Source organism: Panulirus ornatus, chromosome 34, assembly GCF_036320965.1.
Source record: "Panulirus ornatus isolate Po-2019 chromosome 34, ASM3632096v1, whole genome shotgun sequence".
Taxonomy (NCBI): domain Eukaryota; kingdom Metazoa; phylum Arthropoda; class Malacostraca; order Decapoda; family Palinuridae; genus Panulirus; species Panulirus ornatus.
The window spans coordinates 5,806,332-5,832,435 of record NC_092257.1 but is presented as its reverse complement, the minus strand read 5'-3'; the positions used below and the strand labels follow the sequence as shown (position 1 = coordinate 5,832,435).

The 26,104-nt window shown below is 42.1% G+C and overlaps 1 protein-coding gene across 3 annotated transcripts in view; it reads right to left on the bottom strand.

The window, feature by feature from the left end:
* LOC139759801 (SUZ RNA-binding domain-containing-like) overlaps window positions 1–17,301 on the bottom strand; it is an 84,663-nt gene extending 67,362 nt beyond the window's left edge. Inside the window, exon 1 of one of the 3 annotated variants that reach the window (XM_071682273.1) lies at window positions 16,991–17,301. In XM_071682273.1, coding sequence (XP_071538374.1) covers window positions 16,991–17,122 — 132 coding nt within the window. In that variant the 5' untranslated portion in view covers window positions 17,123–17,301. The remainder of the gene's footprint in view (window positions 1–16,990) is intronic. The other 2 variants (XM_071682276.1, XM_071682278.1) reach the window with 2 other exon arrangements.
* Between the last annotated feature and the right edge of the window lie 8,803 nt (window positions 17,302–26,104).

The following is a 26,104-nucleotide window of genomic DNA, read 5'->3' as shown; positions in this document are numbered from 1 at the left end:
CAAAAGTTATGGCTAACTGAAGGCTATCTCTTACAGGTCAAAATTGAACAATTGGGTCAGCTACACTTTTGGTTGAGTGGAACTGGTTGTGGAGTTGGACGCATTCTTAAACAGTACATTTCTGGCTTGATTTTTAAAGAATTCATGGCCTACATCAATGATTTGTCACGAAGTGTGCGCTAAGACACGACTTAGATCACGGATGAAAAGTTACGAAAGTCTGTGGCTGAACCAGGGATCAGAACACTCTTCAGTAGCTGTGGTTAACCACAAAAGTTTGTGGCTGAACGAGGGAACAGAACACTGTTCAGTAGCTGTGGTTAACCACAAAAGTTTGTGGCTGAACAAGCGAACAGAACACTGTTCAGTAGCTGTGGTTAACCACAAAAGTTTGTGGCTGAACGAGGGAACAGAACACTGTTCAGTAGCTGTGGTTAGAAAAGTTTGTGGCTGAACAAGGGAATAGAACACTGATCAGTAGCTGTGGATTCATGGAGAGAACAGTCACACATCACCTAACTGTTATTTTGTAACATCTCGGAGGAACACAGGAGATGGGAACGCTTTGTGACTTGAGTCGAGAGGACACAAAGAGGGGGGAAAAAAATGACAAACACATCGCTGCAGTTTCATTGTTTGGAACATCTGTTGAATCTTGTGGTTATATAACTCTCTAAGTTCGTAGCGTTTTATGACTACGATTACTATATACATAGTAGTTCGAACAGAATAGTAGCGTTTTATGACTACGATTACTATATACATAGTAGTTCGAACAGAATACTATGGGTCCTTTTTGATAGTGGAAAATATCAGAAATTCACGGATTTGTGTGGTAAAAGGTAGAGGGTATATACATCATTCAAAGATGATAACCTGAAGTCTGCCAGTGTGGATAAGGAATCGCACCGTGCAAGTCTTGGACTTGAAGCAAAATTATGATCAAAGTCTATTCTTAAGACGTATCTGTAGTTCTGATTTCGACCACTGTTGAAGAAAGAAAAAAAAAAAACGCCTCATTCGAAGTAAAACATTTGCCCACAAGTTTGTATCCATTACTGCGAGTAAAAGGATTCAAGTCCTAATTTACTCCAAGCATTTGTTGATGATTTTGAATCCTTGTATTGGATTACCTCTTGGCCTTCTTAATCCCAAGCTACATACATTCAAATAGTCTAATCTGCTCTCGTGGGGATATCTTTCTCAACCCGGGAATCATCTTGGCATAGCTGTACACTGCTCTCTCTCTCTCTCTCTCTCTCTCTCTCTCTCTCTCTCTCTCTCTCTCTCTCTCTCTCTCTCTCTCTTTTAGGTTGGGTGAGCAAGACTGAACACTAACTGTGATGCGGACAAACCAGTGAAGTGTAAAGAGTACGGCTGATTCCCTGGACTTTGTTGTTTTGGAAGCCCTGCCTATGAATCCAGGAACTACTAGTATTCGCTCTTTTCACTGCTTGTGTGCACTGCTTGATCGGTTTTAGGTCACCAGAGATTATCACACCCAAGTCTTTTCCCCTCATATACCTTTTACAGTTCAACATAATAAATACTGTAGCTTGTCTCTTCGTTTTTGTTTACCGTTACGTAAAACTTTGCACTAAGTATTAAGATTCATTTGCCACTTATAGTCTCACTCCATTAGTTTGTCTATGTCAGTTTGAAGTTGTAGACGTTTAAATTGATTGACAGATTTATTTCCCAGCTTTCTATAATCAGCAGATTTTAATATCTTTCAATACAGCCCATCGTTGATATCATTAATATATATATGAGAAAGAGAACCGGTTCCAAGACTGGTCCTTGTGGCACTCCACTTGTTACGTCTAACCATTCTGAGGCTTGTGTCTGCGCCCAGTCAACCAATTTCCTATTCACTGTAACGCAATTTTTGCCAGTAATTTTTGATGCGTAACCTTATCGAATGGGTTTTGAAAATCTAGATAGATGACAACAGTTGATTATGTTATAAAAGAAATCAGTAAATATGGCAAAGAACAATGTCGTCGAAAATCATACTGAGAATCATTTATTAACCGCTGGTCCTCTAAATGGTTACGTTCTGTCTCGAATGAAAGTTTCCAAAAGCTTTTCAACTACAGACATTAAACTAACTGGATGGTAATTCCCGGGGCAGTGACTGTTTCGCTTTTTTTTTGACTATCGGGTGTTCCATTTGGCAAATTTCCGTTCGTCCGGAACTTTTCCTGGATCAAATGCCTTGTTGAAAAGGTCAGTCAAGGGTTTAACTCTTCTATGGTCACCTCTTGCATTGTCCACAGATGAGAGTTATTAGGTCCTGTTGTTTTATATATTGTCATTCCGTTTATTGCTGATGGTATGTCTTCATCTCTTATGACAAATTGTTGAACAATGTTCTCTTTCCTTATCAGTGAATTTGAATTTGGGACGTGAGTTGCCTTCAGTGGAAAATATCTTTTATTTTTTTTGGTGTTGGCTTTGTTGTTTTGAACTAAGTCACCGTTTTCGGTAATTAAGCGACAAATTGACTGGATAATAATGACTCCCTTGCTTCTACCAGAAGTGGAACACTCCATAGGATTTATTTTGCTGGTTTCAATTATCTAAGTTTCATTTTGACGTTTAAATTTGTTGTATAACTCAATTTATGGAGGTTTACATACTTAATCATGTTGGTTATGTGATGTTTCTTTCACTGGCTTAACTCGCCGGTATGTGATGCTTCCTTCACTGCTTCAACTGGCCGGTATGTGATACCTCCTTCACTGCTTCAGCTGGCTGGTATGTGATGCTTCCTTCACTGCTTCAACTGGCCGGTGTATGATGCTTCCTTCACTGCTTCAACTGGCCGGTATGTGATGCTTCCTTCACTGCTTCAACTGCCTAGTATGTGATGCTTCCTTCACTGCTTCAACTGGCCGGTATGTGATGCTTCCTTCACTGTTTCAACTGGCCGGTATGTGATGCTTCCTTCACTGCTTCAACTGCCTAGTATGTGATGCTTCCTTCACTGCTTCAACTGGCCGGTATGTGATGCTTCCTTCACTGCTTCAACTGGCCGGAAGGTGATGCTTCCTTCACTGCTTCAACTGGCCGGTATGCGATGCTTCCATCACTGCTTCAACTGGCCAGTGAATTAAACTGGATAACAAACTAGAGCAAAATACCAATTTAAACTTACAATCCAAGTAACTGCGACTCATGTCGTCCATGTCATGCATATGTTCGTCAGGGAGTCTTTACTAGCTTAGAAAAAAAAATATCCTGCAAAATGTGTAGATTTCAGCAGACACTCATGAGGAGCGAGAGTGTCGCAAGACTGCGTGCTTACCATCCATTATTATTATTATTTTCTTTTTTAGAACTGGGGAATCATCGTTTATTTCTTCATCAAAGCAATAAAACCTTGCAGGAAGTACAGTTTGGTTTAAAAGCTGTTACCGCTGTTTTAGAAATCACTCAAAGATTTTGTCCAGGAATTCATATAAAGTCGAGGAATTTGAAAATGACACGTCTCTACCAGGAACCCAAAGATAATAAGTTGGACAAGGGCGTCGAGCTGGTACGTGGCAACATGCGTCATGGGTCACATGGCTATAGCCATGCAGGAGGTAAGGAGGCTCTTCAATTAACACCAATTGGAAAAAAGGGTCTTTCATCCTATCGCCTCTCCAGCAGTGTGGTATGCCTGGAACATCGGCTTCCCAGGCAGCCAGAGGCCGAGTACGATATCTGTACGAGAGCCGCTTTTATATGCTCTCCAGCCATGGCCCTTGCTTCAATTACCGCGAATAAGTGTTCGGATTTCCGCAAGCGTCATCTATAGATCATCAACTCCGGCGGAGAAAGACAATTGAATTCGAGTAATGCCACTCTGGTCTTGTAATCAGATAAACGATAACTCTCATCTGAAATAAATTATATTTGATGATTATCGACAGCGATGTTTATGTTACATTCCCAAACGCACAAGTTGCTTTAAAAAATAAATTTCTTTTGTAATTAATGACTACTATTGAACATATATATATTTTTTTCTTGAATGAAAGAAACCGTCTGAAATTTGTAAGGGATTTGCATGGCCAAAGGTCATGTTGCGGGTCCTACGACAATTGGTGTTTCATCGCACATATGTCGCACTCTTGAGTACAATGATATTCACACATTCCCCAGTCAAAAGACATGCAAGGTATTACCTGGAAATGTCTAGTGTACATATTTAGACTGGATTCTTATCACGATTATAGGATCATACTGTTAAGGGGTCCTGCTCACTGTGGCAGTGACAAAAACCCTCCCTAGTAAGGACTTTAAATGGACTCTGGACCTGCCTCCTCCAGCAGACGATTTCTGCGAACAGTCTTAGGTCTTAATACTACAGACCTGGTATAATTCACTGGACACGAATGTTTATATATATATACACTTAACGTCTCTCTCTCTCTCTCTCTCTCTCTCTCTCTCTCTCTCTCTCTCTCTCTGGGAAGGCGCTAAAGGCGCTGCCATCGTAACTTGGTCCGGTGGTAAGGGGAGGGAGTGTGGCGGACCCTTCGCGTGTGTGTGTGTGTGTGTGTGTGTGGCTGATGGTGTAGGTAGGCATGGGTTTCGAGACAGAATGGGGCACTGGAAGGGGCGAGGAGTCCTGGAAGGGGATACAGAAAGTATTGGAATGGTCGGGAAAGGGAACACAGGACGATATATATATATATATATATATATATATATATATATATATATATATATATATATATATATATATATTCTCTCTCCTCCTGTTACACTATTCGTGGCTTACGTGTACACGCAGCGCGGACGCAGTCTAAACAGAGAACACGGGAATACAAAGGAGGAACTGTTTACGGTAAATGAATAATGACAATGCCATGAACAATTGAGTCGCGGGCTGGCAGGCAAACCCAGCCCATAATGACGTCCAGCATTAAGGGTGTGGCATGTTATGAGTGGTAATGGGGCACTGTCGGTCACACGTGTAAAAAAAAATACAAGTAAATTATTGATTTCATCATGAGAAGAACGTATGTTGGCAACAGTTGAACACTAGCATATAAACATTTGCGTGCATGGTGCATTTTTTCATGAGTATACCATTATTACTGGATTTTTTTTTTTTGTCGTCACGAAAGTATGTAGAATCAGAATTTAAAAATGTCATGTTATCTATCATTGTCATAAAAAAATTTCTACATGAACGTTATTATACTCTGTCGCTGTCTCCCGCGTTAGCGAGGTAGTGCCAGGAAACAGACGAAAGAATGGCTCAACCTACCCACATACACATGTATATACATTTCAACGTATACATATGTACACACACACACAGACATATACATATATACACATGTACATAATTCATACTGTCTGCTTTTTCATTCCCATCGCCACCCCGCCACACATGAAATAACAATTCCCTCCCCCAGCATGTGCGCGAGGTAGCGCTAGGAAAAGACAACAAAGGCCACATTCGTTCACACTCAGTCTCTAGCTGTCATGTATAATGCACAGAAACCACAGCTCCCTTTCCACATCCAGGCCCCACAGAACTTTCCATGGTTTACCCCAGACGCTTAACATGCCCTGGTTCAATCCATTGACAGCACGTCGATCCCGGTATACCACATCGTTCCAATTCACTCTATTCCTTGCACACCTTTCACCCTCCTGCATGATCAGTCCCCGATCACTCAAAATCTTTTTCACTCCATCTTTCCACCTCCAATTTGGTCTCCCACTTCTCCTCGTTTCCTGCACTTCTGACACACAAATATCCTCTTTGTCAATCTTTCCTCACTCATTCTCTCCATGTGACCAAACCATTTCAAAACAACCTCTTCTGCTCTCTCAACCACACTCTTTTTATTACCACACATCTCTGTTACCCTTTCATTACTTACTTGATCAAACCACCTCACACCACATATTGTCCTCAAACATCTCATTTCTAGCACATCCACCCTCCTCCGCACAACTCTATCTATAGCCCACACCTCGCAACTATATATCATTGCTGGAACCACTATCTCTTCAAACATACCCATTTTTGCTTTCCAAGATAACGTTCTCGACTTCCACACATTCTTCAACGCTCCCAGAACTTTCGCCCCCTCCCCCATCCTATCATTCACTTCCGCTTCCATGGTTCCATCCGCTGCCAAATCCACTCCCAGACATCTAAAACACTTCACTTCCTCCAGTTTTTCTCCATTCAAACTTACCTCCCAATTGACTTGTCCCTCAACCCTACTGTACCTAATAACCTTGCTCTTATTCACATTTACTCTCAGCTTTCTTCTTTCACACACTTTACCAAACTCAGTCACCAGCTTCTGCAGTTTATCACCCGAATCAGCCACCAGCGCTGTATAATCAGCGAACAACAACTGACTCACTTCCCAAGCTCTCTCATCCACAACACACTGCATACTTGCCCCTCTTTCCAAAACTCTTGTATTCACCTCACTAACAACCCCATCCATAAACAAATTAAACAACCATGGAGACACCACACACCCCTGCCGCAAACCAACATTCACTGAGAACCAATCACCTTCCTTTCTTCCTACACGTACACATGCCTTACACCTTTGATAAAAACTTTTCACTGCTTCTAACAACTTGCCTCCCACACCAGATATTCTTAAAACCTTCCACAGAGCATCTCTATCAACTTTATCATATGCCTTCTCCAGATCCATAAATGCTACATACAAATCCATTTGCTTTTCTAAGTATTTCTCACATACATTCTTCAAAGCAAACACCTGATCCACACATCCTCTACCACTTCTGAAACCACACTGCTCTTCCCCAATCTCATGCTCTGTACATGCCTTCACCCTCTCAATCAATACCCTCGAATATAATTTCCCATGAATACTCAACAAACTTATACCTCTGTAGATTGAGAACTCACTTTTATCCCCTTTGCCTTTGTACAATGGCACTATGCAAGCATTCCGCCAATCCTCAGGCACCTCACCATGAGTCATACATACACTGAATAATCTTACCAACCATTCAACAATACAGTCACTCCCTTTTTTGATAAATTCCACTGCAATACCATCCAAACCCGCTGCCTTGCCGGCTTTCATCTTCCGCAAAGCTTTTACTACCTCTTCTCTGTTTACCAAATCATTCTTCCTAACCCTCTCACTTTGCACACCACCTCGACCAAAACACCCTATATCTGTCACTCTATCATCAAACACATTCAACAAACCTTCAAAATACTCACTCCATCTCCTTCTCACATCGTCACTACTTATCACCTCCCCATTAGCCCCCTTCACTGATGTTCCCATTTGTTCCCTTGTCTTACGCACTTTATTTACCTCCTTCCAAAACATCTTTTTATTCTCCCTAAAATTTAATGATACTCTCTCATCCCAACTCTCATTTGCCCTCTTTTTTACCTCTTGCACCTTTCTCTTGACCTCCTGCCTCTTTCTTTTATATATCTCCCAGTCATTTGCATTATTTCCCTGCAAAAATCGTCCAAATGTCTCTCTCTTCTCTTTCACTAATAATCTTACTTCTTCATCCCACCACTCACTGCCCTTTCTAATCTGCCCACATCCCACGCTTTTCATGCCACAGGCATCTTTTGCACAAGCCATCACCGCTTCCCTAAATACATCCCATTCCTCCCCCACTCCCTTTACGTCCTTTGTTCTCACCCTTTTCCATTCTGTACTCAGTCTCTCCTGATACTTCCTCATACAAGTCTCCTTCCCAAGCTCACTTACTCTCACTACTCTCTTCACCCAACAATCTCTCTTCTTTTCTGAAAACCTCTACAAATCTTCACTTTCGCCTCCACAAGATAATGATCAGACATCCCTCCAGTTGCACCTCTCAACCCATTAACATCTAAAAGTCTCTCTTTCGCGCGCCTATCAATTAACACATAATCCAATAATGCTCTCTGGCCATCTCTCCTACTTACATACGTATACTTATGTATAGCTCTTTTTAAACCAGGTATTCCCAATCACCAGTCCTTTTTCAGCACATAAATCTACAAGCTCTTCACCATTTCCATTTACAACACTGAACACCCCATGTATACCAATTATTCCCTCAACTGCCACATTACTCACCTTTGCATTCAACTGCTATCAAATGAGGCTAGAAATAGTGTGATACAATTTTGGAAATGTCTTTGATGTGTGACTGGGGGCGCGTACCATCAAGTTGATGAATATATGAATGACCAGCTACCACTCGGAAACTTAGTGGTAGCCACGGACACTTTTCTGAGAGAGCTTATCAAAAACGATTATTGTCCAGGTGTGGACGACCGGGAAGAAAGCAGATCACCACGTATTCCCTGCGTGTCGTGGAAGGCGATGTCTAGGGACAGGAGCGAGGGGCCTTCAAAAACCTCTCCCCATCTTGAATTTCATTTTCATCTAAGTTGGATCACAAGGAGCCAAAGCGAGGAGTGTTCATCCACCTCGAATGCACGAATGTGCTCAATTGCGAATATCTGGCGAAAAAAAATGCCTCTATAAATATCAAACTGGTTTATAATATGGACCTCCGTCGTGTAGCGTGTGACGTTCCTGAACGTGACTCATTCACGGGCCGCCCAGAGCCGATTGTATAGGTTTGACGAATCCCGGATGCGGCAGTCGGTCCACAGTCAACCCAGCTGTTCATCCAACCCTTGGGGTTGGTGGATAAAATGGGTACCTGGCTCAGGCTAGGGTATATAATCAAATACTATATAAACATATATATATATATATATATATATATATATATATATATATATATATATACAATTTATTAATATATACTTTGTCTACTTCTCCCATGTTAGGGGTAGCAAGAAACAGCGAGATTGGCAACCCACCCACACACACCTCGTTACATAAACGTCACACGCCCTAAAACTGTACATTAACGTTACATAATATACTACACAAAATATACGCATGTAATATCCACACATGCTGCCTTTATCATTCGTCGCAATTCCAACACATGAAATGGACGCCCCTCCCCCGGGCGGCCAGGGAGGTAGGAAAAAAGCAACAAAGTCACATCGTTTACTTAGCTCCGCTACCGGGTAAGCATCGAAACCCGCTCTTTCCAACAGTCAAGGAACCACAAAAACTTTCATGGTTTACCCAGAAGCTTCACATGCCCTGGTTCAATCCATGAAGTACGTCGACCGGTATACACATCGTCAATTTCGTAATCCGGCCGCCCCCCCTCTGGTATGTTCAGGCAATGCTCAAATGCCCACATCTTCACCAATCGGTCTTGCCTTTGTACTCACTCCGAAGGCACACCTACTGTAATCTTTCCGATATATTCTCTAGTGTGAGAACCACTCTAACGTCTCTGCTTCAACACCTGTGTATTACATTTCTCACACCCCCCCCCCACTAGATTAGGGCCTCAGTTGCGTGCCGTTGGAAAAATAAAAAAAAAAAGTAGGATGTGGATAGAATGGATTACTGGTTAGTGTACTAATAGGGTGCATGGAGGAGAAATGTTGAATGTAGAACTGTGAGAGGGGAGGTAAGTGGAATGCTGATCACTCACCTTTGTGGTGAGAAACTGGAGAGTGAAGGTTATGTTGCGTTTTAGGAAAAGAGGGAACGTTTGGGATGGCAAGAGGGCGCTGGAAGGGAAGTGGCTTCGATATGTGGTGTGTATGCGGCGAAATTTTGAGATGGGTTGAAAAATGGTAGGAAGTCGAGCGTAACTTGTAATTTTGGAATTTGAATTAGATGGGAATATGTAATGTGTTGCAAGGTATAAATTAGTTATTTCCAGTATATGGTTGTGTGTGTGTGGGTGTGTGTGGTGTGTGGTGTGTGTGTGGTGAGTGTGTGTGTGTCAAGTTTTCTCTTGTAAAAAATCAATGATGTCATTGCTAGCGGAAAATAATGGAACATAATCAGATCTGGTGGTTTGATATTCGAATCCATATGCATTAACAGGAAAGTTGTATATAGGTTGGAATTATCTTAAACCTAAAGGGGATTTAATTCTTGTTTTCGTTAGATGGATGGGAACTTGATGGAAACATTATCATCAGCTGACTTGGCAGCTGATGATAGATAGGCTTGGAGCCAACACATACCAGCGAATGTGGGAGGAGTAAAAGGATGCTCCTATACAGAAAAATTCCTACCAAATCTAAAGGCTAAAGATATGAAAAGATTTTGGACATACAGGCAACGATATTCAATTACAGGTTACATGAAACGAAAGTAAGGCCAGCACAGGAAATAGCTGTGAATAGGAATACATTTACCAACAGATTACACAACCTGAAAATAGAATTATCGTCATATAACTAACAACAATATTATGCGAAACTATTTATTATGATATTTGTGTTGATTTACTGTTGGTGTATAAGTGTGCTTTATTAGGTAGAGGCAGGGTTGGCATTTCTTCGCTGTTTGTGTACACAAAGCGGAATACGAGGAAAATATCAAAGAAAGCAACAGCAATGCATCCAAAAGGCTGTTTGAGAAAAATTGGATGAGTTACGAAAATAACAGATTCAATGCGTTATTGAATAGATTTACGCCCCAACACTTTGCAAGCTGCTAGTCACAGGTTACTGTGGGAAACGTAGACCCAACAACTCACAGGGTGGGCCATTTTGATAACTGTTTCTTTCCCACACTCGAACTTGGAAACTCTTACCTCAACGTGTTTTCCACTAATATGACTACACATTTTGAAACAATATACGCATGTACATATCCACACATGCTGCCTTCATCCACTCTCGTCGCCATCTCGCCACACATGAAATGGCGCCCCCTCCCCCCGCGCGTGCAAGGCAGCGCTAGGAAAAGACAACAAAGGCCACATTCGTTCACACTCAGTCTCTAGCTGTCATGTATAATGCACCGAAACCACAACTCCATTTCCACATCCAGGCCCCACAAAACTTTCCATGGTTTACCCCAAACGCTTCACATGCCCTGGTTCAATCCATCAACAGAACGTCGACCCCGGTATACCACATCGCTCCAATTCACTCCATTCCCCGCACGCCCCCCACCCTCCTGTATGTTCAGGCCCCAATCGCTCAAAATCGCCCTCACTCCATCCTTCCACCCCAATCCGGTCTCTCGCCCCTCTTCGTACCCTCCACCTCCGACACACACACCCTACTTGTCAATCTTTCCTCACTCATTCTCTCTAAGTGTCGAAACCACCTCAACAGACCCTCCTCTGCTCTCCCAACCACACTCTTTTTATTACCACACATCTCTCTCACCCCCCCCCCCCCCACCTTGATTAGGGCCTCAGTTGCTCGTGCCGTCTCAGGAAAAATAAAACAAAAAGTAGGAATGTGGATAAATGGGCATTACTGGATAGTGTACTAATAGGCGTGCATGGAGGAGAGAACTGTTGAATGTGAACGTGCTGAGACGGGGCAGGTAGTGGAATGCCTGATCACTCACCTCTTGGTGGAGAAGACTGTGAAGGTTATGTTGCGGTTTTTAGGAAAAGAGGGAACGATTTGGGTGGCAAGAGGGCGGTGAAAGGGAATGAGCTTCGAGAATGTGGTTGTATGCAGGGATATTGAGAGAGATGGGTTGAAGAATGGCAGAAAGTGAGCGTAAGCTTGTAATTTTGAATTTGATTACGACTAGGAAACTATGTATAATGTGTTGCACATGTATAAATTAGTTATTTCCGTTATGGTGTGTGTGTGTGTGTGTGTGTGTGTGTGTGTGTGTGTGTGTGTGTGTGTCAAGTTTTCCTTCCTTGCTAAAAAAAAAAAATCAAATGTATTTCCATTGCTATTGGCAAAAGATAATGAACATAATCCAATCTCTTGTTTTCGCATATTCTGCAATACACATATGCCACTTACACAGGAAGATTGTATATGGTCTGGAAATTATCCTTAACACCTTAAAAGGGGATTTAATTCTTGTTTTCCGTTAGTGGATGGAACTTGACCTGGCAAACCTATCTATCATCAGCTGACTTTGGCAGCTGATGATAGATAGGCTTGGAGCCCACACACCCAACCAGCCAACTGAAATACAAAGGATTGCCTCCTATACAGAAATAATTCCTACCAATATCTAAAGCAAATAACAAGACTATGACACAGTACAGGCAGACGATATTCAAATTACAGCGTTAACAATAAAACGAAAGTAAGGCACAGCCAGCAAACTGCTGTATAAGAAATAACATTACCAACAAATTACCACAACCCTGAAAAATAGAATTATATCCGTCAATAACTAACAACAAATTTATTACATGCGAAACTATTACATATATATGAATATTTGTAGTTGATTTACTGATATGTGTGTATAAGTGTGCTTTATTAGGTAGAGAAGACAGGGTTGCATTATGCTGTGTTGTGTACACAAAGGAATACGAGGAAATTCAAAGAGCAACAGGCCACTGCATCCCTCAAAGGCTGTTTGAGATAATGGATAAGTTACGAAAATCACAGATCAATGCGGTAAGAATAGATATACGCACCACGCAACACTTTGCAAGCTGCTACGTCACACGGTTACTGTGTGGCCGTAGGCAACTAGCTTACGGGTGGGCCATTTTGATAACTGTTTCTTTCCCTACACCTCGAAACTTTGGAACTCTCTACCCTCTCGTGTCTTTCCCACTAACTATGACCTAGCACATTTTGAAACAAGGGGTTTTCCACATCCTCCAAAATTCGTAAATGCTTTCTCTTATCTGTTCTTTTTCGATAATGTGGAATTCTGTCCGTGACTAGATCCTACAAGATGAATAAAAAATGAAGCAAAGGAAGCGCAAATAATATCGATAAGTTGTGGCTATGAAAAGAAAAATTATCCACTTTTCTTAAACGTATTATGGTACTACTTTCAACCACTCTAACTGGCAAATCATGCCTTATGTTAAAAATTCCGTTGAAGAAAAAAAAAAAGTTCTTCGCCAGTTCGAAGTAAAACTTTTGTCTACAGGTTTGTAGCCATTATTAGGACTGAAATCAGACGAATCAATTCCAATGTAAGTCGTGATATTGAGATTGTCGAAGCCTTTGATAATTGTAAATGCCTGTATGAAATCACTCCTCAATATTCCTTCTCTTTTCCTAAACTCAACTGATGTAAGTAGTTTATTAGGTTTTCATCTTGGTTGCATCTGAATTAGGCTTTCATCTTGGTCGCTTGTCTCTGTCTGTACTCCTTCCATTTTGTCTCTGTCTTCCCTCAAGTAGTTTGACCAAAAGTGAACACAATAATCAAGATGGGGATGCAATACAGATTAAGGATAATTTCCCTGGACTTAAATTCGATAGTCCAACGCATAAAGCCAAGAATTTTGTATGTCCTTTTAACTGCTTTTGTGCAGTTTACTTAGATCACCCAAGCCATTTTCCTCATTTGCCTTTCATAGTCCAACAGAATTCATATTGTAGCTTGCCTTTTCTTTTTTTGACTACGATATGTAAAAGTTTGCCTTACCGATATCAAAATTCATTCGCCACCTATGAACCCAGTCCATCATTTTGTCTATGTCATTTTGAAGCTGTAGGCATTCAATTTCTATCGTCCATTTATTATCTTAGCATCGTGTGCGAATTTCGGTATCTTACAAGAAGAGAAGTGTTCGCAAGACTGAGCCTTATAGTAAACTACTTAGTTACGTCTAACCCATTCTTGAGGCCTGACCTTTAATCACAACTCTATGAGCAGTTAACCAATTTCCTAACTGCTGAATTACAACCTCATCTATACTATATTATGCCTTTGAAAAGTAACCTTTGATGGGGAACTTTGATATTTTTTTTGTGTGAGAATCTGTATAGATTACATCAGCTGTTTTGCTATTGTCATACGGGTTGATAATAATGTCTGGTACTTGCATTATAGTCCTTCTGTGTTGGCCTCTCATGCTGTTATCTATTGCGCTCATAAATTCAACATGCGATCTATCTTCTAGTCTTGCCTCAAGGTCATGATACCGAGATAAATAATCATTACTACGATTCGTTTTTTTTCTTCAGGCGTCCTGCGGGGCCGAAGGAGGCGTCTGTCATCAGCTACCACGTTCGCTCCCCTACCACAAGGGCGTCATGCTCCTGGAGGTGGTGGCGGTGCTCCTGGTGTGGCGGGCAGCGGCCGGGGGTAATCATGGCGTTTCCCCAGGTGCTGGCGTGGGTGAGTGATGCAGTGGTTAGGCGTAGAGTTAAGACGTGTGTGTGTGTGTGTGTGTGTGTGTGTATACACTGAATGCCAGGGACCCATGTGTGCGTGAAACAGAAATACAGTAACCTGAGATTCGGAGGGGAACTTAACAGCTAGTGTAGTGTTGGTTCACTGCGCCGTTTCGTTCCTAACCTCCCTCCGTATGTCCGTGGCTGCCTTCCACCTACTGTGTTGAACATCCATTTAATGTTGTATACTGAAGTCGTATGGCTCTCATGGCCAGTATATGTTGTATCTGGGCTGTGTTGTGTTCCTCGTGTCCAGAATGTGTTGTAAGTGTCTGTTGTATGGTGTCAGATTCCTGTTATGTCTGTGGTCTGCTGTGTGTTGTGTCTAGTGCCCATAGATGGACCTGGTTTTTCAGTGGATACCTCAAAATGTAGATAAACATTTCCTCCAACGCCAGACGATATATACCTCAACAAAATGATGACCATTTAACAATAATTTATCATTCACATGTATTTTTATATTTTGCAAAATACATTTCATCGTTATAATTTGAAGCTGGGCAGGTTTTTATGTTCCTGAAAAACCCAAATTTTCTTCGACTCGGTTGGAGGAGGTTGGCGGGAGTTGGGTGGCATTTCATTACCCGCCACTATAATAAAATCGAAAACTGATCACTCAAGTTGTTTGGACCATCGACTGCCACCAGGGAACATCAAGGCAGTGAGCGTCAAGCTACAAACAACTGCATCCATCAACCAATAAACAAAATCTTTTAACACCTTCCTCAGGTGTTGATACCGCATACACCCTGTGTCTGGCCTATGGTGTCTTAACACAAATAATTTAAAACGACAACGTAGCTCCAGACTTAACTAGCGACACGGTAGAATTGCTCGTTACATAATTATGATCGAGAGGAAGGGGTGGTAGGCTTAATAATATGAGATACTGTCTCTTGAACTCAGTAAAAGTTAAGAAATTTGTCTCCAAAAATCCCAAAAGGAGGTATTGATATTTTCACTCCTTGTGAATACGATGGTACGATCAAATAATGGCTACGATGTCTTGGCTTCTTACCACCTTCTTAAGTTCAGTGGTATGGGTACAGGTTCACCTCTCGCCCTTCGTGGACACATTATTACAACCATAAACCAAGATTAACGGCACTGCTACACATGTAAATATCAGCGATACATGTGTAAATATGTCGTTCGCATAAATTTTTTTTATCCCTGCGGAATGACTCTGGCCCCTGCAGTACGTACACTGAGGCTGACTGATTGGTGGATTCAACTCTCCAGGAAATGGCCCCCATTATCACAATGGACACAAGAATCACCTTAAGCACCCTTACCCCCACCACCCATTAACTGACCTAATTTACCCATCGTTTGCCTAAGAAAAACAAAAATGGTTGGTGGGAATGTCAATTTCAGGTGATTTGACTTTTGTTATTTATTCTGTGGGCTGACAGCTGTTACGTATCTTATTTTCGTCATAGTGACGTGTACAGACTTTGATCTTTAGGTTGATCAAGTTAATTAATGGGCAGTTTACTCCCGAGTGCTGAGCTGTATTGAGGAGTGCGAGTTGTACACTGTGTCGGTTAGGCTTGCCGAAATGGTGTCTGCGTGCTCGTATCACAATGGACAAGTCAATTATGTATGAGGCCATGAAGGTTGCTATTCATAGTCTGATATTTCATTAAACCAGGACCCTCCGATATTGACGTCAAACAGACTAACAAAATGAAGAGTTCAGGAGAAAAAGCGTAAAGACTAGAAATATACGATAGGCGTATGTTACAAGCATATGACATCAACCTGTCTCCATACCGTAATTTTTCCGGCAGGAGAATTGTGCTTCCAAAGGGCGGCTGCTGGTTACAATTTGTATATCGTATGATCTCGATAAAAAGGTACACTCAAGTTGTTAGAGTAATGGGGTTAGGCTCCATTGATCTACGCTGGCAAGCATTAAGTCGTCAGTATCATGTTTTCATATGTCTGTTGTTCAAGAACGCTCCTGATGCTCTTCTGGGCGATGGAGATTTAGAGGTTTTGATTATACAACCTCAGAACCCACTGTATGGAGTCCTTGCAGCTCCAGTGTCAAGTGCAGGGGAAAGCATGGAGTCAAGTGATAGGATCGTTAATTAGACTGTATTTATTTTCAGCTATTGACTGTAATGCAATGTTGTGAAGGCGAGCATGAACAGGAGGAGGAATCAAAGTCCTTCTAGAGGGTCCTGCATGCCAAAAGAGGCACTACGTTCAGTTGCAGTGAACTGTGGACTCCTTTGGAGTAGGATATATTCATTTTTGACGAGACTATATTTCCACTAACACAGCCTTGCCAAAATGACGTCATTCGGGGTGTAACCTCATATAGTCGGAGTTCTGCAATATATATATATATATATATATATATATATATATATATATATATATATATATATATATAAAACTTTCTTACATTAAATACCTAAATAGAATGACACGAGTCCACATCATAATATGACAGCGGTATGTGTCTGTGTACGCAGTTGCTGGGATATCTTAAAATCTAACTGGTTGCAACACTGCTAACATAATCCGAGGATATTATTACATCAAAAATCTAAGGCTACTCACAGTATCAGAAATAATGTGGAATGCAAATCTTAACACACTGCGAACGGAAAGTAAACAACTTCATTCACCGTTGCACGGAGCTTCTTGTTAATGCCCTTCACCGATTAACATGTCAAACAAACAATATACTGCAGTTCCTGGCGCACAGCATAAATATTGACCAGCGGCTCTGTTTACTCACCGGTGATAAAAGTTTACCTGCGTGATATCAATTGGTAACGCGTGTTCTTTGCTGGATTTTGAGACACTTGAGAGCAGCCGGGTCTCTGGGCGTGGGTGTAGCCGTAGCCTAACCATGGATCTCGTCCTCCACGTCAGGTTAAGTTCCATGCTCGCGTTTCACTCAGGGGCGCGCCGTACCGCGCCCGCTTGGTCAAGCACGCCACAAGCACGTCCTTGGCGCTGCACACACAATCGGTCTTCACACAACTAAGACACTCGTCAGGTGGGACCCTGATTGGTGTCGTACAGGCGCTCGATCCAAACAGGTGCCCTGCTGGAATTGAAACTATCAGCGTCTCTTGTGGACACATTATTGGCTCGTTACCCTTCACATGGGATACGAGCCTGGCACACTGTATAAACACACCTTTTTTTGTGACAGATGGAGGTTTAGGTTACCAGGATTCCTAGTAGATGTTAAATGCTATATCTCACCCAGGCTGGGTAACTGTCTCCAAAGGGGATAGGATACTCATTGACCCTGAGTCATGGCTGTGTCCTGCGTGATATGAGATGCACATTTTAGGTTGCCAAGGCGATTATTTCAGTTCCCTTGGTTGATTACTTCACAAAGTCCCTTTCTCACTTTTGCACACTCGATACATTTTCATAGTGTCATAATTTGAAATTGTATCACTGTATGTTCGTAAGTGACCATCGTAAATAGTAAACTTTTTGCACTAGGCTTAATCCTATGTGGGACCTGTTATGGACGCGTACATTATTCCTTGAGTTTAACAATTTAATTTCTATAATCAACTTACAGCTCTATACTCACGATACTTACTACAAATGATTCAATGCAACAATTCCTTACATTATTCTTGCAATATAATAATTTGCTCCTTACTAGCTAAACAACCTGACAATAGTACCCATAATTGACGTGTTTCCCACCGCGGGAGGGTTGTGACTGCGGGGTGACAACTGTACTTTTTTCATTCTATATATATATATATATATATATATATATATATATTATCCCTGGGGATAGGGGAGAAAGAATACTTCCCACGTATTCCCTGCGTGTCGCAGAAGGCGACTAAAATGGGAGGGAGCGGGGGGGCTGGAAATCCTCCCCTCTCTCTTTTTTTTTTTTTTATTTTCCAAAAGAAGGAGCAGAGGGGGGGGGGGGCGGGTGAGGATGTTCCCTTAGAGGCCCAGTCCTCTGTTCTTAGCGCTACCTTGCTAACGCGGGAAATGGCGAATAGTTTGAAAGAAAGAATATATATATATATATATATATATATATATATATATATATATATATATATATATATATATATATATATATATATATATATACTATCCCTGGGGATAGGGGATTAAGAATACTCCCCATGTATTCCCTGCGTGTCGTAGAAGGCGACTAAAAGGGGAGGGAACGGGGGGCTGGAAATCCTCCCCTCTCGTTTTTTTTTTTAATTTTCCAAAAGAAGGAACAGAGGGGGCCAGGTGAGGATATTCCAAAAAAGGCCCAGTCCTCTGTTCCTAACGCTACCTCGCTAACGCGGGAAATGGCGAATAGTTTAAAAGAAAAGAAAATATATATATATATATATATATATATATATATATATATATATATATATTATAAAATATATATATATTATATTATATAAGGGGAGCGCGTACGCGCCCTGTTGGAAGATTAAGCATCAAGCGAGGATCCTTGAGCGTGCAAGTTTTGGGTAAGCATACTAATCGGGTCTAAATAAGATTCTCAGGACAGGTTGCGGCCTGAGTTGGTGGTGTTCCAGGTCTTCAATTCTAAGGTGGCTTGCTGGAAGTTGAAATCAGCGTTCTTTGGACAATTATTGGCCAGTTAACCCTTCAAGGGTTGGAAGCTGGCACTTTCTGTATAACTGGTGCTATCAAAAACCGAATGACTGTTTGTAATTAAAAGAATTAGTGAAGAATAGAGTAGGTTATAGGTAAGTGATCCTAGTAATGTCAAATCTATATTTACAGGTGGGTAAAACTGGCAAAGGGTAGTTATAGTCATTGACCTGAGTCATGGCTGCGGTGGACCTGGAGATAGAGATGCATTAGGTTGCCAAGGGCGATAATTTCATTGGCCTGTTGAGTTAATTGCAAAAGTGAATTTCTCGATAGCACAACTCGATCATTTTATAGGGTCATAATTTGAAAATGTTCTACTGTTGTTCGTAGTGACTCGTAATAGATAATTGTTGCAGTGATGGTTGAAATGACATTTGGGACTGTATGGTCGGTACATTATTCCTTGAGTTTAAAATTTAATTTCTATAATAATTACAGCTTAGGTAACACGAATTTACAATGATCAAATGCAAAACTTCTTACAGATCTTGAGAGTATTGATAATGTTTGGCTCGTATGAGCTAGAAAACTGACAAGAGCATAATTGAGTGTCGAGTTGGCACCGAGGGAGAGTGTGACGCGGGAGACAAACTGACTGTTTTTGAATTATATGAAAAAATTATTATCGGCCTGGGAATGGGGAGAAAGAGGCAAAATCACGTATTCCGCGGTGCGAATGGGATATAGGTGAGGAGCGGGTGAGGGCATGTGAAGTCGGTCCCCTACCTCTTAGTTTTTTTTTTTTTTCAAGAGGGAGGGAGGAGGGTGGGGGTGAGGATTGGTTCCATTTATAGGCCGTCCTTCTTGGCTACCTCGCAACGCTGACCAGGCTAAAGCAAAAAAAAATGGAGAATAGTTTTTAGAAATAAAAAAAAAGATGTATAGAAAAAGCTAATGCATTAGAAAACGGAATAGCTCTGTGGATATGCAGCTATAGTATTAATGATATATATTATGAGATATATAAAAAATAAATATTATATTAATAAAAAATAGAATGATTGTGAAGAAACCGTATAGCTTTTTTAAACTGCACATGACTTGGAGCAATACCATATATGCATATTCAATTCAAATATATTGAGAATGTTGAGGGTTTTACATTTAAGGGTGGTGCATTGCGGATCGTGTTCCGAACCTGTATTTTACACATGCTTCCAGGTCGAGCACATCGTCAGTCAGCGCGAGAACGGTAGGTCTACCATCAAGGCCGCGATGGTACCATGATGATCCGTTGTCCTCCTCCTTCTCGCAGGGGTACGATCTCACGTCACACGGGTGGTCCTTTAGTCATCAACATCGATTTCACTCCTTCAGATAAATCCAGTGTGTCCCTACCTGGCGACGGCAACACTGCACTGTTCCTTTTCTCCACTTTCAGCTGCCTTTCTCGATCAATCGATTGATCTGTCCACAATCCTTGATAAACCAGACTTGGCACAAATATCATACTTTGGCTCACGCGATATATCTTGTTAAGTTGAATGCCTCCTATAAACCAAGATTGAATTCTATGACCCATATCTGAAAGTTAATGCTCCAGCCATTTCTCCATTTATACTGAAAATCTAACACTCTGTACCCTGAATTTGTAATCCACTATTGGTATTACTGTAACATCTACTCTTTCATGGAAATCCCACATGAAAGGGAAAGCCAAGTCTTGCCTCTAAGAAACTGGATGTCTTTTTTAAGATGTCGAAATCTTTTCTCTTCTGAACAGTTGCTCCGTTTATACAAAGGAATTGTATGGAATAATGCTCTCACATCTGGGGTGGTTCTAGCTCTGTATCCTTACTTGACAGAGTTTTGTCAAAGCGGTCCGCCTTATAAAGTGTCCAAGCTAACTTCCAAACTTGACCCCCTTGCCGTACGCCGCAATAATGGTTCACTTTCCCTCTTCTATAAGTATTACTTCATTTTTTGCCCCCGAGAGCTGGCTGCTTGTGTGCCCCCACCACTAGCTAGACCACACAATACTCGGCAAGCTGCTGCGTCACATGGTTACTGTGTGGCCATCGGGAACTCAAGGGTGGGCCGTTTTGATACCTTCTTCTTCCCCTACACCTCGAAGCTTTGGAACTCTCTACTTTCTCGTGTCTTTCCCAATCACTATGACTTGACACATTTCAAAGGCCAGGTTTTCCACTTCCTCCAAAATTCATAAATACTTCCACTTGTCTTTTCTTTTTCCGTTTCATAATTCCTTCAATATTTCACTTAAGACCCGGCCTTGATGTGGACATTTGTCCATGCCTGGAACCTTCAACATAGACATATAAAAGGTGGCTGGTGAGGTGGCGTCAGGCACTGTATTTAAAGGGGAAATTGGATGCATGATAATGTTTACATTGCAATTTCGAGAGCTTCGACCGTCGAGGTCACATGAGTGGTTAGGCTGCCAATACAAGGAAGTCTGTATTTTTGACTATTTACAGTCTGTCATAATCTCAAGTTATGGGAAGCCTAATTTAGATGTATATTTCCTGGCATTTTGATGAAATACGCTCTCTCTCTCTCTCTCTCTCTCTCTCTCTCTCTCTCTCTCTCTCTCTCTCTCTCTCTCTCTCTCTCTCTCTCTCTCTCTCTCTCTCTCTCTCTCACAGTTGTTGCCAGTCAACCCATGGTGCGAGCAATTTCACTCTCCTCCATCTCCCAAACCATGAATCTCCGATCTTGATATGCAGTATATGAGCGCCCATCCAACCTGCGTGTATCCGTACGATCGTATCATGATTAACTGATGTTAGATTGAGTATAATGTGCCCGTGAGTAAATTATCGAATACCACGTTCATAATCATTTCCTGTCAAAGCCAATTTTTCTTTATGAGTTCCCCTTAAAGTGACCTCCCAGCTGGTCACTTTTAAAGCTACCTCCTAGCTGGTCACTTTTAAAGCGATCTCCTGTTACCCCCTAGTGTGTTCCTCTTAAAAGGTACCTCCTATTGGATTCCTGTTAATGTCACCTCCTCTCTGTGAATAACAAGAACGTATCCCATTTGGCATGACATGGATTAATGTGCCGTATTTCTTCAGGCTGGAGAGGCTGGCGTTGTACGATATCCATCTCTCCTATGCCATCAGCGACGAAGACTCCAATGCCGTCTTGTTTTGTAAGTACTTCACTGTGTGTGTGTGTGTGTGTGTGTGTGGTAGTATTTCTTCTTGTAAACGTTTTCTGTTAAAATGACTAGATATTCTTTTTGTATCATTCTTTGAATCTTCAAGTTGTCTAAAACGTGAAGGTGGGTAACACCAGCAGGCGGATTTGCAAGTAGCCTGTCCACTTATTGGTTGCACGGGGATGCTGGGGCGTGTAGGTGGAGTAGTGTGTCTTGGCCTGTGTTCTGACTGTTGTTCCTTCATAATAAGGGCTTCGGTGATGTGTAATCGTCTTGTCTTGTTCACGAGGTAGTATCCTTGTGTTCCTAGACTTGGCAATCGTCTCTCGTACGAAGGCAGTGTTGCGCCTCTCTTGGTACATAGCAGGTAGTTCGCTGTTTAACTTGGTCGTTGGTCCAATTGTTCATTCAAGCAGTTGCTTGTGACGGGCGGGGACGATGTCCTACGTTCGTCCTGCGGAGGTGAGGCACGACGATGAAATCTGCCAGGAATATGAAACGTCAGGAGTCCTACAGGGGGCATCTACTGACGGAGGACACGCCCTAAGGGCGGCTTAAGTCTGGAGTCTCATCGCCAAGACTTCAGTCCCTGAGTGGTGGTATATAATTGTCTCGTGATGAGTCAACTGTCTGACTGCAGTTATACCCGGCGAGGTCACGTCTGGGAAGTGGGAGCTATTCCCACATGGAATTTGAGACGTCGAAGCCGAACGTCGCGAGCCTCTGACCTCTCTCTCTCTCTCTCTCTCTCTCTCTCTCTCTCTCTCTCTCTCTCTCTCTCTCTCTCTCTCTCTCTCTCTCTCTCTCTTCAAGTTGTTTGGACTTACGGTTAAAAGTCGTAAGAGCAGCGCCCCACATGGAAGCAATGCGGTCGTCTATATAATGACAGTGGCCGCTTTTGATCTGCCACCGCCACGGCCGAACATCGAGTGAGGGAGTTAGGTATTAATACTGCAGGTGCAGCTGTAGGTTGAGGGGGGGGTCAACAAGCATGTTTCCCCCAGGATGATCAGGTGAGATGAGGCCACACGCCATCACCCGCCACAAAGCCCACACGCCGTCAGTATGACGCGACAGAGTCGCTGCAAGATATGAGAAAAACCTAAAAACTTTAGGAAGAATCCGATTAAAAAAGTTGTCCGGTTAATTTAACACACACACACACACACACACACACACACACACACACACTCACACACACACACACACACACACACACACACACACACACACACACACTACACACACACACACACGCACACACTACACATATCTATGATATATACACAGAATGTCTCAAAAGTATGTACTTACTTTTTGATACCCTATGACTTACTGAATGTTTTTACTTTATTCACGGTCAATTGGATCTGAAAAAAAAGTCAGTGAGTTACAGGGTGTCAAAAATTGAGTGCAGTTTTTAGGGACACCCTATATATATATATATATATATATATATATATATATATATATATATATATATATATATATATATATATATTCATTATTATTTTTTTATTTTACTTTGTCGCTGTCTCCCGCGTTAGCGAGGTAGCGCAAGGAAACAGACGAAAGAATGGCCCAACCCGCCCACATACACATGTATATACATACGCGTCCACACACGCAAATATACATACCTATACATCTCAATGTATACATATATATACACACACAGACATATACATATATACGCATGTACATAATTCACACTGTCTGCCTTTATTCATTCCCATCGCCACCTCGCCACACATGGAATAACAACCCCCTCCCCCCTCATGTGTGCGAGGTAGCGCTAGGAAAAACACCAAAGGCCCCATTCGTTGACACTCAGTCTCTAGCTGTCATGTAATAATGCACCGAAACCACAGCTCCCTTTCCACATCAAGGCCCCACACGATTTGCATGGTTTACCCCAGACGCTTCACATGCCCTGGTTCAATCCATTGACAGCACGTCGACCCCGGTATACCACATCGTTCCAATTCACTCTATTCCTTGCACGCCTTTCACCCTCCTGCATGTTCAGGCCCCGATCACTCAAAATCTTTTTCACTCCATCTTTCCACCTCCAATTTCGTCTCCCACTTCTCGTTCCCTCCACCTCTGACACATATATCCTCTTGGTCAATCTTTCCCCACTCATTCTCTCCATGTGACCAAACCATTTCAAAACACCCTCTTCTGCTCTCTCAACCACACTCTTTTTATTTCCACACATCTCTCTCACCCTTACATTACTTACTCGATCAAACCACCTCACACCACATATTGTCCTCAAACATCTCATTTCCAGCACATCCACCCTCCTGCGCACAACTCTATCCATAGCTCACGCCTCGCAACCATACAACATTGTTGGAACCACTATTCCTTCAAACATACCCATTTTTGCTTTCCGAGATAATGTTCTCGACTTCCACACATTCTTCAAGGCTCCCAGAATTTTCGCCCCCTCCCCCACCCTATGATTCACTTCCGCTTCCATGGTTCCATCCGCTGCCAGATCCACTCCCAGATATCTAAAACACTTCACTTCCTCCAGCTTTTCTCCATTCAAACTTACCTCCCAATTGACTTGACCCTCAACCCTACTGTACCTAATAACCTTGCTCTTATTCATATTTACTCTTAACTTTCTTCTTTCACACACTTTACCAAACTCAGTCACCAGCTTCTGCAGTTTCTTACATGAATCAGCCACCAGCGCTGTATCATCAGCGAACAACAACTGACTCACTTCCCAAGCTCTCTCATCCACAACAGACTGCATACTTGCCCCTCTTTCCAAAACTCTTACATTCACCTCCCTAACAACCCCATCCATAAACAAATTAAACAACCATGGAGACATCACACACCCCTGCCGCAAACCTACATTCACTGAGAACCAATCACTTTCCTCTCTTCCTACACGTACACATGCCTTACATCCTCGATAAAAACTTTTCACTGCTTCTAACAACTTGCCTCCCACACCATATATTCTTAGTACCTTCCACAGAGCATCTCTATCAACTCTATCATTTGCCTTCTCCAGATCCATAAATGCTACATACAAATCCATTTGTTTTTCTAAGTATTTCTCACACACATTCTTCAAAGCAAACACCTGATCCACACATCCTTTACCACTTCTGAAACCACACTGCTCTTCCCCAATCTCATGCTCTGTACATGCCTTCACCCTCTCAATCAATACCCTCCCATAAAATTTGCCAGGAATACTCAACAAACTTATACCTCTGTAATTTGAGCACTCACTCTTATCCCCTTTGCCTTTGTACAATGGCACTATGCAAGCATTCCGCCAATCCTCAGGCACCTCACCATGAATCATACATACATTAGATAACCTTATCAACCAGTCAACAATACAGTCACCCCCTTTTTTAATAAATTCCACTGCAATACCATCCAAACCCGCTGCCTTGCCGGCTTTCATCTTCCGTAAAGCTTTTACTACCTCTTCTCTATTTACCAAATCATTTTCCCTGACCCTCTCACTTTGCACACCACCTCGACCAAAACATCCTATATCTGCCACTCTATCATCAAACACATTCAACAAACCTTCAAAATACTCACTCCATCTCCTTCTCACATCACCACTACTTGTTATCACCTCCTCATTAGCCCCATTCACTGAAGTTCCCATTTGCTCCCTTGTCTTACGCACTTTATTCACCTCCTTCCAAAACATCTTTTTATTCTGCCTGAAATTTAATGATACTCTCTCACCCCAACTCTCATTTGCCCTCTCTTTCACATCTTGCACCTTTCTGTTGACCTCCTGCCTCTTTCTTTTATACCTCTCCCACTCATTCGCATTTTTCCCCGGCAAAAATCGTCCAAATGCCTCTCTCTTCTCTATCACTAATAATCTTACTTCTTCATCCCACCTCTCACTACCTTTTCTAATCTGCCCACCTCCCACGCTTCTCATGCCACAAGCATCTTTTGAGCAAGCCATCAATGCTTCCCTAAATACATCCCATTCCTCCCCCACTCCCCTTACCTCATTTGTTCTCACCTTTTTCCATTCTGTACTCAGTCTCTCCTGGTACTTCCTCACACAAGTCTCCTTCCCAAGCTCACTTACTCTCACCACTCTCTTCACCCCA